The sequence below is a fragment of the Anas platyrhynchos genome, chromosome 2 (assembly GCF_047663525.1).
Source record: "Anas platyrhynchos isolate ZD024472 breed Pekin duck chromosome 2, IASCAAS_PekinDuck_T2T, whole genome shotgun sequence".
Lineage (NCBI taxonomy): Eukaryota > Metazoa > Chordata > Aves > Anseriformes > Anatidae > Anas > Anas platyrhynchos.
In genome coordinates this window covers 151,466,207-151,485,878 of record NC_092588.1, presented here as the reverse complement: position 1 = coordinate 151,485,878, position 19,672 = coordinate 151,466,207, and the positions used below count along the sequence as shown (strand labels likewise).

Here is a 19,672-nt window from a genome sequence, read left to right as displayed (position 1 = left end):
AATTTTGATAAATTTGACTAATTTGGGTATGCCTATTTCATAACCCTTAAAATAACAACCACGAAACCATCAAATGACCATTGGTTAAACTACAATTAAAATATATATATACACATATATATTAACTGCAACTTGGCAAGACATGCAAGAACAATAATGCTTCTTCAAGTATAGGGATGCCTAGAGGGCTGCAAAAAAAGCTTTTAGTTCTTTTAATTAAAGCTTTCATTTTTTAAATTAACATCATAATACATTAATTACATACATTACCTCGTGACCAAAAAGAATGCTACTTGATTGAGACTGATATAGGTGAACAGATCACAAAGTAGATTATCTCTGTGTTTAGCAGCTAGGTATAAAAAAGTTCTTGCTAAACTGCAAGACTTGCTAGACTGTAAAAATGAGTGAAATGTAACACTTAGATTTAATAAAACACAAAGATGCCTATTCATTAACGGCTGTGAAAATACATTTTTAGGTGGTTTGCCTCAGAAAGACTCTAATTCAATTAGGCTGAAGAATCTCTAGCAACTTATATTTTCACATATCTCTCCGCAAAGCGGCATAAATTCAATCGGAGGCATGAAAACGACCACGCACGATCCTAGCAAACTGCCTGGTGCTAAGTGCACTATTCAAGGAAAATCAGAGTTAAACTTCCTGAGGCTGAAATGCACACTCTCAGCTCCCATTTTTTGAGGCAAGTTCTTCAAACACCAGGACATTCAGAGTGGAAAAAAAAAAAAAGAGTGCTCTCTGTAAGTGGCATTTTGTAAAAGAACAAATACTGGTTTTATACACTGAGCATATTTTGTTACCAGGTACAGGATCCAGTCACTCAGATGCAAAAATGCTTATGTAGAAAATATGCATTAAGACAAAACCAGAATTTGTAACAAATATGACGTGTTATATGCTAGACTGTTTTATTGTCCTGAGCTACAAAAGCTGTTGCTGTCCCAGTGCTGAAAAAAGTAGGTTGAAAAGCTTCAAGCATTTAAATGCCCTTCTTAAACTGTGTACCTTGAACAGTGGAGCCACTTGTGCTCTCTTTAGGGACTCTTCTAAACTAAAGCAGAAAAGCACCTCAGCTTCAGCATCCCGCAGCACGAAGTTCTGCTCGTCTGAAAAACACAAAAAATGTTAAGACCAGAAAGACAAAACCAGCAGCATAATATAGGAGCTACTCTGATTAGAAGACACTGGTAGTGGATTGACCACAGTGGTGAACATAAGTTTTACATAATGATAGTACCCCTTCTGTTAGGCTCCTTGTGAGGATGACCCACCATTACTTGGAGAATAAATTGTGTTTTACAATTGCGTATCCAGCAACAGCCACTGTCCCATAAAGTCTCCTTTTCTAACTTACTGGTGCAACTTACCCAGAAACTGTCACTAAGCCCTCACGCAGCATTAACAGAGCAAACTTTCAACCTATTTCCCTTTTTCCTGTTACTCAGCTGACTTTCTTTTTAATTTGGGATGGGATTTTGGCCTTAGCTTCGCTGTTTCACAAAAAGGCAGGTTAAAAATATTTCCAAATTAGATTTAGCTCAAAGCATCTAAGTTTAAGGAGAAAAAGATATATTGTACGGAGAACTCATCTTCCCAAACACAATTTTGATAACTTGCAAGAGATGGTATTTGTAATTTTCTATAAAAAAAAATAGGTCATCAATGGGATGATTCTTCCAAACAATTGCTGTGTTTTCCATCGTTGCACCATGTATAAAAGTGAAGGCAGCCTATTAACTACAGATCTACTAAATTTCGGTAGACAAGTGAAGTATTTCAAGTACTAGATCAAAACAGTCGTTCTTATAAATCCCCAGGCTTTATTTATCTGCTAATAGCTTTCAAATGGATTGATTTTTCAGTTCACTGATGCTGAACCAAGCACGTTGCCGTCTCCAGATTAATAAAAATGTTTGCTAATTTATTGGTTAATTATCCACTGATTTAAATCTTTGTGATGGTTAGGCAGCAATTTAGTTTGCTCCTTTCAAACAAATTACATAAAAAGCATAAAACAATCATAAAACAAGTAATCAGCCTTTAAAAAGATTTTCTTCAGACACAGCTTCCTTGTCAAATCAACCTAAACCATCTATTTTGTTATTTTCAACTGTCAACAGAAAAGTGCAAAAATAAAGTTGATATATTCCAACACAGTTGCAGAGCTAAATTAATTTGTTTTATTATTTAAATGAATTCTTGTATGCATTTCCAACAGTGGCTTATTTCTTTACAATTTACATTTCAGAAGAATTACTGAAAGCAAAAACATTTGGGGCTTAAAAAGTAATCACAGATAAGATCTATAAATGGCTACATCAGAAAGACAGACTGCTTAACAATATCCAACTATTTATTAACCACTCTAAAAAAAAAAAAAAAAAAGATACTGCTTTACTTTCCTTAATGGAAAGAAACTGGATTAAATCAAAAAATCAAATGAAAATTATGTGCAACATAATGTTACAGAGGAACAAGAACTTAGTGAAAATGTATACATCATTTCTTCTTGTGACAGCTTTATTTAACCATGCCAACATAGTTTGTATTTCATTTGTGGTAGAAGGCTATCTGCTAGAGTAATTGTTTAAACTTTATACTTAATTCTCCCTGGGTTATGAACTATAGAGGTCAGACTTGCTGCAGACTTTAAAATCTGTGTTTTGTAAAACTGAATTCTTTAGAAAACTGGCAAGAGACATGAAAATTGAAGTCAAAGCAATACTTAGGCTATATTCACACACCTAAATCAACCAGCCTTAAGTTTATTGTAGGTACCAGTTCAACTTACCAACAAACTTCTGGCATTTGAAGCACTCTTCTAACCACTCTGGAGTGACTATGTGCTTGACTACAGAAATTGCTGTCAGGAACTTGACAGTGCGGGTCACTTTACTGGCAACGAGGTGGGTGCATTTCTGGGCTGATTCTGCTACTTCGCCTCCCAGGATATACAGTTTCTGAAAGTTATGCAAAATACAGATCAGAATGAAACAGTCCTTTACAAATTGTAAGAAAAAAAAAAAGTGGAATGATAACAGTTTAAAATTAAGCTCCCAATGAAATAGTAAACATAGGAGAGTTTCGTATTACAGTAATTCCTTTATTAAAGCTGATTAAAAGGCAGAATTTACTGCCATGGAAAACCCAGGTGTTTCCAGACACCTATCTGGCTAGAGTGAGAGCTACATTCTGAGTCTGCAGCTTTATTTTTTTAAACAATAAAATAACCCTAAGATACAAATCAGTTTTTTGTTGTTGTTTTGTTTTGTTTTGTTTTTGAACTGAAACATGCTATTAAGCCTAAATAGGCAGAAAATTTGAAATTTTTGCTCTTTTCCTCTACGGAAGATATAATATATACTGTAGCTATGGTAAACTTAATTTTGCTACTCTTTTTTTCATGATAATATTTTTTCTTTGAAGAACATATATTTTTTAAATACATTAGTTCTCCATGCATTGTTCCCTATGCATTTTAGATGGTATTAACTATCGTTTTTTTCTAGGTTTAAACTACCCTACCCAAACTGTCTCATCACAGTTGGCAGCTTGTCAACTAAGATACAAATCATTATCTGACAGGATTAGTAACACAACTGATCAACTGGTAAGGCATATCAAATTACAGAAGGAATTAGAGTGCTTCCTCTGATAAAAAAATCTAACAATGAAAACATCCAAAAGTACTTTAGTGAAGGTGTCCACCTTCATTATCTATGCGTTAAAGATTACTGATTTTATAAGTATTTTGTTTGAATAAATTAAAAATCAGAAAGAACTATTTTAAAGCATAAATATTTAACACACTGCGGTGTTTTTAGTACAGCAGTCATCTGGAGTCACCAAAGCAAGAGGCCTACTGCGTGTATTAGAAGCCCAGGAAGATCTCCGGCTTCCCTCTGTACACCACTGCTCTGGGAACAATGAAGAAGTAGGATACATAGGGACAACATTTTCAGTTCTTTCTTACTGTGCTGGTTAAATGCTGGTTTGCATCAAGGTGATACACAAAAGCACTATTCCGTGACACTGAACCTCTTCACTGTTTATCTCCTGAAGAGTATGCATAAACACATTGTGAATACTAAACTTGTACACCTACAAAAGGCAAAAGCTATTATTTTCATCCTTAACACATGTTCACCTCAAACACTGTATTGCTATGAGCGCAGATCTTGTAAGATTTCTACTCTAATGCTTAAGGAGCCCTTTGGATATACAGAAGAGACTACCCCTCCAGCTCAAGAAAATGGGAAGTATCCAGCCCCAGTAAGGTATTCAAGCTCTGAAAAATCTTAATGGTATCATCACAGATAAGTTTGGTTCAAATTCACAAGACTTGAGGCTGAAATTTATTTATGTGCTTGTGAGCCATAGCTGTAATAAAATCAGATTCTTTGATTCTTCGTATAATAAACCTGGTACCAACGTGACAAAATAAGGAGCTGTCACTGGAACTTTACTGAGATATACAGAAAAATAATTTATATTTCAAAATATTAAAAATCAAGCTTGAAATGCAAACATTTTAAGGGAAAAAGACTACAGATTCCAACTACTTTAAAAACAACCCTAGGTATAATAAAGAAATTAGGTTATTTGGAGAATGCCTAAGTGATGCATGTTCCTAAGAAGCATAGTAGACCCAAACTAGTCCTCCTTTACTTTCGATTAACTGGAGTAGGCACAAGTGGCAGGATCTTTCATGCCCTACTGAAGTCAGCAGTTAAAAAAACGGACAGTAACAGTGTGCCACAAACCTCAGCCGATATGCGACAAATAAATGAGAATTTCTTCTTTTTGACCAAATATTTAGCACTTATTAAGGTTCAAGGAATGACTGGATTTTTATATCGTTAAAAGAATGTTATAAATTATTTAGAGGTAAGTTCTGGGAGAGATTTATTAGGGAACAGAATCTCCCTGGGAATGCATTATCTCATGCCTGCCATAAGCTTTGTCATCAACTTCCTTCAAAACATTTGGCATCACAGATAACAACAGATAATAAATAACACTTGAAGCAGCTTGAGTCTTACCCAGCACAACAATCACTACTTTCCTCACCTAAATTTGGCCATGAAGTTCACTTATTAAAAAAAAAAAATGTGTAAGGGGCCTCTTTGCCTTTTAAAACCATCTTACGGAACAAAGAACAGTAGCAGAGAAACAGGAAGTACACTACAGCAGAACAGTTACCAAATAAAACTCAGTCCACATAAATGACTGATCTCAGCCCCAGTAAGTGTAGGTTTTTATCCATCCTATTAGATACAGGCTAATCAAGTCTTACTTTGTAAGAACTCAATGTCCATGAAAAAATAAAATAAAAAATAAAAAAAAATCCATGTAGTTCACATGAGGTTAAGTGAAAAAAAAAAAGTCACCTTGATGTACTGTTGAACTTGCATAGGCTCAAATCCTGTGAAGAGTACCATCGGTGTCAATTCTGGGGTGAGCTTTTTAGTAGGTGGCGGTAGGTCTTCAATCCTACAAGATATGTGAAATACAGCAGAATGTGAAGTTTGGGCCAGAAGTCATTTTTTTAAAAGCAGATAAACTCACTCTCTGCAACTTTTAGCAATAAAAATGCTCAGATGAATGAGAATTAGGCAGGATCAGTCTTCTGGATGAAAAACTGTTATGCTGAGAACAGAACATTTTCTCCCAATTCTGTTCTCTCCGTGTTCTCTTACTACTCCATTCTCATTCTTCTATTCCTGCCACTTGAGTAGCTGGCAATATGCAAAAAATCTTGCTAGTTACTGCAATTAGCAGTGTACAGGATGGAACCAGGCTGATGTGCAGCTGACAGTTCTGTGGAAAGGTAAATTAAGGACTGTTGGCACTGACTGTTCTTACCGTGCTCTTTTGGAAGATGGCTGAAGACTGGGTTCATTTTGCTTTGGTTTCAAAGGCAACCTCACACCCTGAAATTAGAGCATCTACATGTTTACATCTGAATTGAGCCTAGAACCCTATTTTGACTTTAAAGCAGGACAACTGTGCACCAATGTTCTAAGACTATACTTTGAAAAATACACAAATGAGAAGGATGTACTGCCAAATGTGTACTGGTGCAGTGACTGCTTACACAGCTGACTCAATAGCAAAGCTGAGCACTAACCAAAGCTTCTCCACAAAGTTATACAACCATTTAACTGAATGCCAAACATTTTTCCCCCTTTTAAATAAAGCTGATTACCATTATTTGAAAAACCAAATAAATAAATGAGACTGAAAACCCTGTGTATTTGTTAAATACATGAAGGCTACAGTAGTCTTCCAGGAACTTATATATCAACAGAAATATTTTCTATCAACAGAAAATAGCAGCACCTGTATTTTAAAACCTCAAGTTCCCTATTTACAGAAACAGAAGCTCCAGTGGATGCTCGGGTATGCGCTGCATAGGCACTCCTTCCTCCCTCTGTACTAGCTCAGTCCCCCATGGGGGTTTGCTCCCCACTCTCAGAAACCTGTAGTCTTATGCTAGACAATCACTAGTAAAAGCAGCTGGCAAGAAAAGCTCAAGCACTTTCTTCTTGACAGATGTTCCAACTACACTATGAAAATGCAAAAAGTAAATTGCATCAACACCATCTGACAGACAGATGTCCTCACATGAGGACCCCAAACTTTAAATCTCAGGATGGAAAGAACTGTCTGCTGTAGAAGGCAGTGAAGTACCTCATCTGACCCTTTCACATGCCCAGTGTTTTCTGTTACCAAATCACCTTGTTCGTATGTAGGTGTCCCGTAGGAAGCTGGACAATATTAACTTCAGAGGTCTCTTCCAATCTAAATTACAAAATTCTAAATACACATGGAAAAGAAAGGTTCCTATATAGTAAATATTGAACGGGAGGTACTTAAATTAAGCTTTCTGATGCCTTAGTTCTCTGCGTTTGCTGTGTAAACAAAAAAAACAGACCATCACTAGTCTGACTGGACCACAGTAAAAATGCAGATGCCCAATTTTAAGATGAGCTCAAACACTGTAAGCTCAAGGGCTGGAGGTAACAAATCCAAAAATGAGCTAGTGAAAAAGCTATTTTAAATACTACTAATAATAGTACATACAAAATCTCTTCAAGTATTTGTGGACCACTAATACAATGCATCCTTCTTCAAGGAAATATGACATTCACAAAACTTTTTGTTGTTATTTTGTTTTAAAAAAGCACCTAAGAGACTATGACAATTTCACAGGGGTCTATAGAAAGAAGATCGTTTTGAACTTCAGGTCATGGTAAGGGATTGCTACTTCTGAAGCTGCATCATTAAACAATTACATTGTACTAATACTTCTAAATTGGATCTGAACATTAAGTTATGAGATTTATTAAGCTTTTGTTTTCTGAAGAGTATACAAATGGACTGAGGTGAAGTACAAAGTACTCTCAACCCTTAAGTTGTGTTACCTATTCTATTTAAAATTGTAGCCAAGATTCTAACAAACTTATTTCTGATTTTGAGTGCTTTATACCTTAAAAACATTATATGGTCTGTTTCTTTAAAATCAAAGAGTGACGCACAATCCGAAGATCTCTCAAAAGAAACTTGATATAATATCATGCAGTTTATTAGTTCTGTAAAATATTATTTCTCAGATTTATAGAACATTAGCCTGAAGCACATGGATGGTCTGTGTGTATCCCCTCTGGTATGTTGTGCACACCATATGGCACACGTGCTCAACCATTAGAAACACTAAGCAGTAATCTGACAAAAAGAGCAGTACAGAATTCAACATACCATTAGAAGTTCTGGTGATACCTTCAGTGGAACTCTCCAAGAATCTAGGAAGTGAAGAATACAACAGAAGTGAAACCACTGCAGAATTATTTATGACAGAACACACACGCTTCTATTGATTAAACATATGTGCTACATATGTGCTACATATGTGCTACATATGTGCTACATACGTGCTACAGAACACAGGATTTAGGGACTGGAATTCTTACCCAGAAGGTTGAGAACTAGATGTTGACTAGGAGAAAGTGGATCTTGAAGACTGAATACTGTATAGCGGCTGTGCTGTATCTGCCGTAAAGCTTCAAAGTTTCCTAGCAGGATGTCACAGAGCCATTGTGCATTTACACAGGGTATTCTCCACTCTTTGGCTTTCTCATACTTCAAGCCACTGGGTCTTAATATTCAGAGATGAGGAAAAAAATATTTGATAAAACAGGTAAAATAGCATTTATACTAAGAAACTCTAAATACCAGTATTTCTGTGTTGGTCTAATTGCTGTTAACTGTGATAGAGAAATAAAATACTCAGAAAAAACTTTTGCCCTCTGTGCTAGCACAAGCAAAGTCAATTCAGGTAAAACTTGAGTCCAAATGGAATCAGATTAGACCTGGATTTAATTCAATTTTAATTAATTTTAAAAACAATTACTCCTTCCCCACCCCAAGAGATTTTACAGATGATACAGCAGTCAGTATCACTTACTAATCTCAAAGAGTGAAACAAGCAATGACTTCTCTTTTGCCTGTCTTCAGTAGGCCAAATTTAAGACGTAAGTGTGCAGTAATTTAGCTCAATAAACAACATCATAAAGTTTAATGCTATCAAATCGCAAAAATGATTAAACATTCTTAATGAGATGTAACGAGCACTCCACATTGAGAAACACACTAAGTGGCAACAGGCAGCTGAGAACGTGAGCACCGTGGAGATAAACCACTTACTCTTTGCAGATGAGAACTGTGTTGCTGCGGCACAGATAGCCCGTGTACTTAGCACCTGCTAGGTAAGCCATTAGTTTGAGGTCATCTCTGTCACTATCAACAAATCCTGTCACAGAGATTATCTACAAAAAGAAAGACATAGGTATAACTGAAAGTAGATAGCATTTACTAAGTGCTCCTGTTGAAAACAATTTTCTCTTACATGACTATGAAACATAGAGCATCTTAGCTATGGTACACAGGCACTGTAGGATACATAACATGGCTTATAGGATATGCAAACTACAGAGACTGGTTTGTTTATATTTAAATTACACATTTCTGGCACTGATTCTTCCCAAGTCTGAACTATTTTCATTCTGCTGGTCAACTCTTTGCTATTTACAAAGTCTTACTATGAAAAAGCTCCCATCTAGTTTTCTTCCCATACATCTTTAACCTTTCTTCTGCTGCTGTTTATATTGTTGCAAATGTTTACACTTACTTCCCCTACTCTCCTTTTAAAAATTTAAAAATTTTAAAAAGTGCTCTGCTCTAACCTGCCATGAAGCTGAATAAACTGTACCAGCTGATCACAGGTAGCAAAATGGTAATTCTATTATCTTCCTTTCTTATCCTCAGTCTCACAAAGTTTTCATTTTCACTGTTCTTTCCTTTTATTTAAAAAACAACAACTGTGATTTTGTTGTTAATAATAAACTACGTTAACCACTGTGTTCACATGCATACTGTTACAGTCTATTTTCACCAACCCTGTTTCTTTTCATGTCTTTAAGAAAAGGCTGATACTAAGGCTGTCATCTGTTACGCCTGCACTCAAGACAAAGATCCAGTGCCAAGACATAGTTTGGCATCTTGTTTTATGTTGCATTGTATTTCAATCAAGACACGTCTCATTCAGCTTCAAGTTTATTTTTTCACCCCACAGCTTTCCACTTTCCCAGCTCTCCTCATTACATGCCAAAACACAGATTACTGGAACTGTGACCTCCTTTTTTCTGACTAACAGAACAAGGTTCCTTCTCTGGTATTTCATAAAATCATTTCGGTTGGAAAAGGCCTCTAAGATCATCTGGTCCAAACTTTGGTAGGTATTGACTGAGAAAAATAAAAAAAATACTCAAAAAAAACCCTCAAGATATTGTGTTAGTGTAAATAAGTATAAAATATTAGACGTGCTTTTAAGAAATAAAAGGCTTGGATTCCCATCATATTGTTATAGATAACTCATGTCTTGAGTACTCATTTTTACCTCGGTTTCTTTAAGAGAATAATAACCAAACTAATAATATTTAGTTTAGTTTAGTTTAATATTTACCTCTCAGAATTCAGCAAGACTTGCAAAGCACTCTGAACCACCTGGTAGTATGCCCCATACCAACACAGGGCTTTAAGATTAAGAGAAGCTCTTCTTCAGTTGACAAAAGAAATATGCATTTTGCTTTAGGTAAGTACTTTCCAGCTATGTTTTAATATTGCTCATGTAAAGAAACAAACATTCTTTAGAAATAAGTTTTTTCCTTACATGTTGAGAGCATGGCTTTCCTCCTGGTGGAAATGCCACTGGGAAGTGAAGGGCTCGATGAGGTGGTACCATTTTCTTCTTCTTCAAGATTGAGTTCAGCCAATGTGCCGTTATGCACCTCTTCCTTTCTCTTAAAGCCTATGAAGACATGCACAGATTTTTAAAACTGAAAAACATCTTTATTTTATTTTAGACTTTCTAGAATACAGAGCTTCTGTTTTAATGATTGTTTGCTCCTCCTCAACATTTTCATGATCCTGTTTCTGACAGCATCTTCCTTAGTGTTCTCTGGGATAAATCTACTACATGAATTATGAAACATATTATGAAAGTCTCTTGTACTGTAAACTACAAATGATTTTAAAAGCACATAGTGGAAAAAAAAACATTTTATAATCAAAGCATGGAGTATTGCAGAAAAAAAACCTTACCTTTCCAGTAAGGCAATGAAAGCATGCATGAATACATTAGTGGTTTGCTTACCTGAGCATACATGTTACTGACTTGGCTTTCACAGAGAAGATGTGTGCATCTGCTTGTAAGTGTAGGGTCCACTGTCCCACCATGTGCTTGAATGATCTGGTAAGAGAACCAAATTAAAGCTTCTAATATATGTAACAATTATAAAACTACCCTAAGAAACAAACAGTCTGAAATCAACGTCTACTGTTTAGGAGACTGTACCATTTCACTGAAGAGTTACCCCCCCAAAAAAAAAAGGTTTGTTATGTAGCTTAAGAATTTTTGGGGAAAAAAAAAAAAAGAAGAAAACAAAATTAAGTATGCACCTTTTCATTGAACCACAAAAAGTGTAACTTTTTAAGATGCAAGAAAAAAAAAATAAAGATATGTAAACAAAAATAACCTTGTTTTTTATTTTTGCAGTATAACTATTAAACAATTTCTCATAAACCATTCAATTCTATCTCAGCAATAAACACAAGTGCTGTTAAAAATGTCAACAGCTTACTTGATTATGCAAAATTGTTGGGAAAATTCAACTATAAAATCCATCAGAAGTTTCTGAAGAACATCAAAGTCCTCTCATTTAGGAAAGGATACAATCAGATTTTTCTGAAAAATAGAAGTTGGCAAAAAATAGAAACACTCTATTCCTTCATCTTATTCACTCAGGTGGATACCTCACAGCCTACTAAACGCCAAAATTCTATGCAAAAAACAGTCTTTTAATACAATTAAGTTAAAGATAGAAAGCAATGCTGTATTACATTTGCTGTACTACTGTTGCCTAATTAAAAGCATAAATAGTTGGGAAACACTTAATGTTACAGCTTTTTTAGTTAATGTTCTGGCTAAAGACCTAATTCAACCTGGCTGCATGTCTGAAGCATTTACTACTTTTTCTAGTCAGCCTTAGTTGAGTAACGTTTCTTTTTTTCCCTAGTCATAATATAAACATTAAACAAAATGATACCTAAAGAAAAGTGAACAATACTTCCAATTGTTCCTTTTAGGATTTAGTTACTGTGAGAGTAAGGTTATCATCGTTTTTTGGAAATACAGCAGAATCTTACCCGTTTCCAGGTCGCTAGCAGCTGTTTATCAGACATTTGTTCTGGGTAATCAGCAATCGCAAAGACACAGCCCAGCAGGAAATATTCTTCTGGAACTGGAATAGTTTGGCACATAAAGGAGAAGAAAATTAAAAACTTAAAGCTCTGAAAGGTTCATTTCAAAACATATTCACTACACTCATCTTCACTATTACCAAATTATAAAGCACATTTAATTTTGAAGCTAGCTTTTTCTTGGAGAAAACGGGATCCAAAATCTCGAAGCTGACAGCGATGTCTAAAGGCACAGTTTGGACCACTATTTGTGGGGAACCTGGGGTCTTTTTTTGTTATTTGCTTTTGTTTTGCTGGAGGAAGAGCTGGGTAAAGGGGTAGGAGAAAGGGACACCAAAGGAAATCACAGGACACACGCTCCTTTACATAGATCATCTAGGAATAGTCAAAATAGTCAAAAAGCTTTCAGTTCTACTAGAACGAGCAGAATTCAAAGTCAACTATGACAATCGCTATCTGATACTGAACCCTCCTCATTAATTTACTATTATTTCCAGAATTTAACCTACCTTTACAGTTGTTATCCCCTCTTAAAGCCTACCCTTTTCTTTCTTTCAAAGAGGAAAAAAAAAAAAAAAAAACACAAAACTATGCCATGCAGAGACTAACATTTCCACAGCATAACTTATATGCTAGTAGCACAAAGCATACATTTGAAAAGAAAAAGTTTTCAGTGCTCTCATGCTTTTCAGATTTCTGGACACCTTATTTATAGCTTACACCTGTCAGCATAAAACTTAGCAAAACAGGTCCTGAGCTATGAATGGAGTTTTGAAGTCCTCCAATAACATACTGTAAACACAGCACTACTTTTTGATGTTCTAACCCAAATCCTGCCATGTCATTAGAGATTTTCTCCAGGATCAGAAGCAGTACTACTAACTTTCTACTGCAGGATCATGCCCAAAGAGCGGCTGCTGTTGCAGTTGTGTCTGTTGCTGGTGGTGGTGTTGCTGCTGCTGGGTTGCAACCTGGTGCTGTAGTGCTTGAGATGTCTGAGTTAAGTGTTGTGCTGCCTGGTTCTGCATTTGCTGTTGCTGATGCTGTTGGTGTAACCTCTGTAGGTGCTGCTGCTGCAATTGCTGCTGCTGCATTTGCTGCTGCTGATGCTGCAGCTGTTGTTGCTGGAGGTTCTGTTGCTGTAGCTGCTGCAACTGTTGCTGCTGGAGCTGCTGCTGCTGCAGCTGATGAAGTTGCTGTTGCAAAGCATGCTGCTGTTGGAACTGGAGCTGCTGTTGAGGACGGTGGAGCTGCTGCTGGGCATGCAACTGCTGCTGCGGAAACTGAAGCTGCTGCTGTGCGAACTGATGCTGCTGATGAACCTGCTGCTGCTGCTGCGGAAACTGGTGAGTCTGTTGCTGCTGGAAGGACTGCTGGGAGATCTGGGGTTGCTGCTGCTGCTGCTGTTGTAGCTGCATAAGTTGCTGAGGTTGAAGATGTAAAAGAGGATGGTGCTGTTGCTGCTGTGCTTGATGTGTCTGCTGTAACAAATGTGTCTCTGGTGTTAGTTTCACTTGGCTAAACAGCACCGCGTTTGGATGTCCCTGTTGGCTATGATTTACTTGTTGTTCTAAACTTTTTGTAGGTGCTGAAAGTGATTGTAATATCTAGAAAACAAAGATTAGTTTTGTAATCTTTTTGTTGTCATTCAGTTTTAAAAATATTTAAACAACTACTGGGAAAATCTCTCTCTTAAAAGAAAAGAAACTTATGCTTAAATATTTGCTGAGCTCAATGCAAATCCTCAAGTGCTAATAGCTTTTTCAAAGTGAAAAGACAGGACGTGCACACAGAAAAGCATTGAGCTACATGTCTAATTAAATGCAATACACATTTTAACAAATTTAAGACTTAAACCCATCCCTGTATTCTTGGTAATTCGTTCAAATAGCATCATGACTGTTAACACTGCATCAGTAATTGTATCAATCAACTCAATCAACTGCCATACTCATTTTACATCCCTGCTGGCACACCAACTTCAAAGTTTAGATCCGCAGCCTTGTTTTCTTTCACTTAAATATTGCTAATAACGCCTCCATTAATTAGTACTGTTTGAAATATGGGAGCTGAATTCAACTTTTCATTCTCTTGACCTAATCCAGGGATATACAGTCCCATTTTTAGAACTGAATCCCAACATACAGCTCAGCACTAAGTTTTTGAGAAGAATAATAGCTTTTGTTTATGCTCAGTGCTGAAGTAACCTGGAATTTCATTTCATTTTTTGGTGTATAATTCACAGAGTGGACACTAAGACCCAAAGCTAACTATCTGTATCCTCCTCACATCAGATGTCCCTCAGATCTTCATCGGAGGTCACTCAAGTTCTTACAGTGCACTTCCAAACATCTCAGGTTGCATTTATGCAACTCTGATGTTGTTGGTACAGCATACATTACAGCCATGATTACCAACGCATCACCCATCATTGATCTTAAGTATAAACAGAGTATAAACATTCAATAATGAAAAATTAACAGACACAAAGAACGTTCCTGTGGCTCAGTATTAGGAGAGATTGTTGTTGTGCGTCCCAAAAGTCAAAATTACAGGAATTTCAGGACAGGTACTTCAAAACAATGGGATAAAACTTTCAGAAGTATCCTAGGGCTATATTCACAAAGTATCTCTGCAGCTGCAAACGCCTTATTACTGCAGACTGTGCCATTCACTAGAGATTTCTGGTTCAACTTTCAAAAACTGTACACTAAGACACAGAACCCACCCAGGACTGGTACCCAAGCAGGATCCAAAATGCAGCTTAACCCAGCCAGAGAGAAGTTAAAAGAAAAAACTGTGGAAGTAGCATTTCTCCCTCCAGGAGGTAGATCCACAGCTGTGAGATGCAAAGCTCCAAATGCTGGAGCAAGCACTGCAACTCACACAGCAGCTGGATAGGGTGCTTGAAAACAGTCCTTGTACACTACCGTCAGTCCCTTCTCTGAGTCCAGAGAACCAAGCCTAACCAAAGCACCTGCATCAACTGCCTTGCACCTCTATAAATAGTACTTATGCAAAAATACTTCCATACAAGGCCACTAAAGAGGATTTTATAGTGCAACAACTAGGTTGTGGGTGATGTGACGTTTAGGCATGAAAGCACTGGCCAGCCAGTCAGGGTTTTGGCTATTCTGCTCATTCCTTACCCCAAAGTTTCAGTCTTTCAACAGTTCAAGGCACTGAGAAGAGGAACCTAAGACTCAGTTTCAAAAGGAAGCCAGCATTTCCTTTTGATATAGGAAACAAAGAACCAAGAAATCCAACCGACTCTGCTTTTTGTGTTTCTTTAGAGTACTTGCTGTAAGCTTGTACTGAGTACAAGCACCTTTGAAGGTTTTACCTTCAGGTGAACATCCAAATAAATGCCCCAGTGTAATTATCATAGAATCATAGAATCATAGAATATCCTGAGTTGGAAGGGACCCTTAAGGATCATCAAGTCCAACTCTTGACACCGCACAGGTCTACCCAAAAGTTCAGACCATGTGACTAAGTGCACAGTCCAATCTCTTCTTAAATTCAGTCAGGCTCGGTGCAGTGACCACTTCCCTGGGGAGCCTGTTCCAGTGTGCAACCACTCTCTCTGTGAAGAACCCCTTCCTGATGTCCAGCCTAAACTTCCCCTGCCTCAGCTTAACTCCATTCCCGCGGGTCCTGTCGCTGGTGTTAATGGAGAAAAGGTCTCCTGCCTCTCGACACCCCCTTACGAGGAAGTTGTAGACTGCGATGAGGTCTCCCCTTAGCCTCCTCTTCTCCAGGCTGAACAGGCCCAGTGCCCTCAGCCGTTCCTCGTACGTCTTCCCCTCCAGGCCTTTCACCATCTTCGTAGCCCTCCTCTGGACACTCTCCAACAGTTTCATGTCCTTTTTATACTGTGGTGCCCAGAACTGCACACAGTACTCGAGGTGAGGCCGCACCAGCGCAGAGTAGAGCGGGACAATCACCTCCCTTGACCTACTAGCGATGCCGTGCTTGATGCACCCCAGGACACGGTTGGCCCTCCTGGCTGCCAGGGCACACTGCCGGCTCATATTCAACTTGTTGTCTACCACGACCCCCAGATCCCTCTCTTCTAGGCTGCTCTCCAGCGTCTCATCGCCCAGTCTGTACGTGCAGCCAGGGTTTCCCCGTCCCAGGTGCAGGACCCGGCACTTGCTCTTATTGAACTTCATGCGGTTGGCGATCGCCCAGCTCTCCAACCTATCCAGATCCCTCTGCAAGGCCTTTCCACCCTCATTCGAGTCCACAACTCCTCCAAGTTTGGTGTCATCTAAACAAAAGTTGTGTCTAACATTTACCAGCACCTACTTCTCTCACACACACTCCCTTCCCATAAACCTCTTAGGATTTTAATGCTGCAAGTTATGTCAGTGCACACTCTTGATTTTTAGTCTCTGCTAAAAATAAATTCAATATAAAAGCTACAATTATGTCAACTATGACTGGCATAAAAAGTTGTAAGTTCAGACTTCTGCATCACAGTCCTGACTATGCTGTACCACAACTTAATGATGCCCAGCTGAACAGAACAGGATAGAACTGACCCTTCTGGGAGCACAATCCACTTTACAGTTAGGTGTGTTTATACCACTAATAATTCCTTGCACTGAGTATAAAGCTTGAAGACTATGTAATCAGGTTTTCTGCACTAGCCAAATTACTTTAAATTAATCATTTTTCCCCCTCTTATAAAGAAATCAATACCGGAATACCACAAAACTCTAAACCAAGCTACAGTGAAACATGGCTTTACTCTTAACATTTTTTCCACATGCATTACTTCTGTGAACCTGCTAGGAATGAAGTCACTTATTATTAGGAGGTTACCAATTTGGCTACATCTAAGTAATGCAGAAAACTTTTAATCCTTTGCACATTCAGAGGACAATAAAAGGAAACTTAAATTCTCGGACACATTAGTTCCTAATAAAAAGTCCAATCTTATAAATGAAAAATCCAACACTTACATGTGCTACATTTGACGGTCTATTAATCTGCTGAATATCAGCACTATTAGTAATATTCCTTAACGTCCGCACCGCTGGGCTCCACGCAGCCATCATTTCTTGTCGATCAGAACTTTGGGCACCTTGGACCGAAGCCATCAAATTGCCTCTCATATCCGGAGGCAAGATATTCCCTGGCACTGGCGGGACATTGGCACATAAATTAATTAACCCGGAGTCTTTCCCTTGAGGCAACCTACGCTTTGCTGTGGATGCCTGGGGAACTTCAGCTGGCGTCCAATTCAAATTCCTCTCTTGCTTTTCCGGAGAAGAATCTGAAGAATCATCAAACATCAGTTCCCCTTTTGCCTTATCAGCAGTAGTAGATTTTGGTGAGAAAACTTGATCACCCAAAGGTGACCCTTCTCGAGAAGATGCTGGGCTGGATAATTTTTCATCAGTACTGGCTTCATTTTGAGAATCTTGCTCTTCATTTTCTGCTTCTTCCTCCTCTTCCTCCTCCTCCTCTTCTTCCTCCTCGTATATAATTAAGCGAGGATGATACGGAGTCTCTTCTTTTCGAGACTTATCAGCTACAGAATCCAGGACCCAGTCAGGTGTCACAATTTTAATGACATCATGTTTACAAGCACATTCGTATTTCTCCTGGGGAAAAGAAAAAAGATGAAAACATTCAATTTAAAAACAAAAACAAAGAACAAACAAAAAACACAGCACTCTAGCTTTTGGAGGGGCTTGACTAGAGCATGGACAAACAGATCACAAAAGACTGTTCAATGACAAATTGCTCTCTTCCAGAACCAGCAGGACAGACCACGCTATTGGCACCACAGGTTCAAATTGATTTAAACAAAAAAGATCCACATTTACCATACAATGCACTCAGAAGACACAAATGCAGAAGACAGAGTCTTCGCTTCCAAAACACCATTACTCAAGTTCTTCTAAAACTTAGGATTCAAAAAGATATTTGGTCTTGAGAAAGTTTTCAGAACACCAGCAGGAGTGTCATAGTAAATTCTCAGATGCAGCTGCTCTCAAAGTAGACATTAAGGTGAGGCTAAATACACTCATGTTTGCTCCACTGAAGTATAAAACATCATGAAAAAGCATTCAGGGAAAATGGGAATTTCACAATAAAGCAGAGATGAATATTTAAGAGATGATCGCTGAAAGAATGAATTTCAGCAGGAATATATAGCAGAAAACAGCAGGGTACTTCCCATACACCTTCCCAGAAGTTGCAAACCCTGATGTTGCCCTCAACATGAAAGTTACATTTCATATTAGCTAAATCCATTTCACTGAGAGGTTATGATATTGACAAGGTAGAAAATTTTATCCCTCCCTTCCCCGTTACCATTTCACCATTTAATGATGTGTAGAAATAGGGGAACTTCACTATTTCCTTTCCTAACTGAGCAGAAGTACACACAGGTTGAACGTTTCATTTATTCTAATGTCTTCTTTGATACAAACTCCTCACAAATATCAAAACAGTGAAAAAACTTTCAGCATAAGATTTGAAACTAATTTCAGGATCCAATATTTGAGAGCGATTGAGCTGGGATTTTCTTTGTATGTCAGACAATATAAATTAACAACCAGAGCATTCAGAGGAAATTAATTTCATTTAATGATTCTCTGGAGTTATTTCCTACAATGAAACTGTCATTCATACACAATAAAGTGATTACAGACGAAACCAAGTTTATTTGCAGATATGAATTTTCATTCTTTTTTTTGTGGCGAGAATTATTAAGAATCTTGTTTTATCATCTTGCGTTTAGTCAAAGCAATCATTTCAGTTTTCACTAGTGTCAAAACTCTTCTCATTACAAACTGCTGCAGGTTCCTTTGTAGTATTATGTCGGAACAGCAGGCACAGATGCATTTTAAGTAATCATCCTATAAATCTGTCCCTGTTCAATGATTATGGAAATTAAACAAGATATTTATTTCATCCTAAAGACATTAAATACTAGTGTGTTTTCTTCCATTCAAGTGGCAAACTTAAGACAGTACCCTTTGTTCTAAAAAGCTTATACATTGAAGAAGTGTTGCCTTAAATCATACTATTGCCTATTAAAATTGCATCTTAGTTAGCAAAGCTCTTCAATCAAGCATTACATTTTGTTGTGGCAGAGACGACAACTAGGATGGTTCAGTACATCCCTTTAGCTTCTACAGACAAAAAATCACAGAGTTAAAAATAAATAAGCTCTTATTTAAAGTTTTAAATGAAACAAGCAATGAAAAGCATGCCTTCACTGTACAGGCAACTTTCTCTTCTCCCAATACCAGCCCAAGATTTATTCTAAAGCACTTTCCTACATATTCCACACATGAATTTAATGACATCCCACTAGCCATATGTTTTTCTCTATCTTAATATTAGATGGTTTACATTAGCTTAGAAATACTAGAAGGGTTGTTGGCGAAACAGTAACACATTAAGTTTGCATGAAATAATATTGGAAACTTGACAAAGTTTTACATATCGATCTAGGGAGGCATTATGTAGATCTTAGAGCTACTCGGTCAAACAATTTAAAATGCTCTCGTGCTATTAAAGGACAAAAAAGAAAATACAAAGCAAAACCAAAAACTCGCTGCATCCACTGCATTAACCAGAAAAATCCAAGCAAATTTTTGTTAAGTAAGCTTATATTTAAGTGAGCTTAAATTTAAGTGGTAAAAACAGACTAATCCAATTGCAAATGTATTTCTTCTTCAGGAAGTTGACTATCTGAACACAACAGGAAGTTTTAGTACTATTATAACCTGAGCCAATACAGTACAGAAGCCTGTTCTTAGAGGCTCAGTGCTGCCTTCAGCCAGCTACCTCAGCTTTCTGATTC

At 37.5% G+C, this 19,672-nt stretch overlaps 1 protein-coding gene across 1 annotated transcript in view; it reads right to left on the bottom strand.

The window, feature by feature from the left end:
• Positions 1 to 19,672, bottom strand: part of PAXIP1 (PAX interacting protein 1) — a 33,358-nt gene that overhangs the window by 1,736 nt on the left and 11,950 nt on the right. Inside the window, exons 6-17 of the mRNA XM_072033841.1 lie at positions 16,812 to 17,456; positions 12,725 to 13,448; positions 11,788 to 11,882; positions 10,736 to 10,831; positions 10,253 to 10,390; positions 8,728 to 8,849; positions 7,995 to 8,179; positions 7,783 to 7,826; positions 5,887 to 5,954; positions 5,412 to 5,514; positions 2,813 to 2,981; positions 1,027 to 1,127 (exon numbers count right to left, since the gene is read on the bottom strand). Coding sequence (XP_071889942.1) covers positions 1,027 to 1,127; positions 2,813 to 2,981; positions 5,412 to 5,514; positions 5,887 to 5,954; positions 7,783 to 7,826; positions 7,995 to 8,179; positions 8,728 to 8,849; positions 10,253 to 10,390; positions 10,736 to 10,831; positions 11,788 to 11,882; positions 12,725 to 13,448; positions 16,812 to 17,456 — 2,490 coding nt within the window. The remainder of the gene's footprint in view (positions 1 to 1,026; positions 1,128 to 2,812; positions 2,982 to 5,411; positions 5,515 to 5,886; positions 5,955 to 7,782; positions 7,827 to 7,994; positions 8,180 to 8,727; positions 8,850 to 10,252; positions 10,391 to 10,735; positions 10,832 to 11,787; positions 11,883 to 12,724; positions 13,449 to 16,811; positions 17,457 to 19,672) is intronic.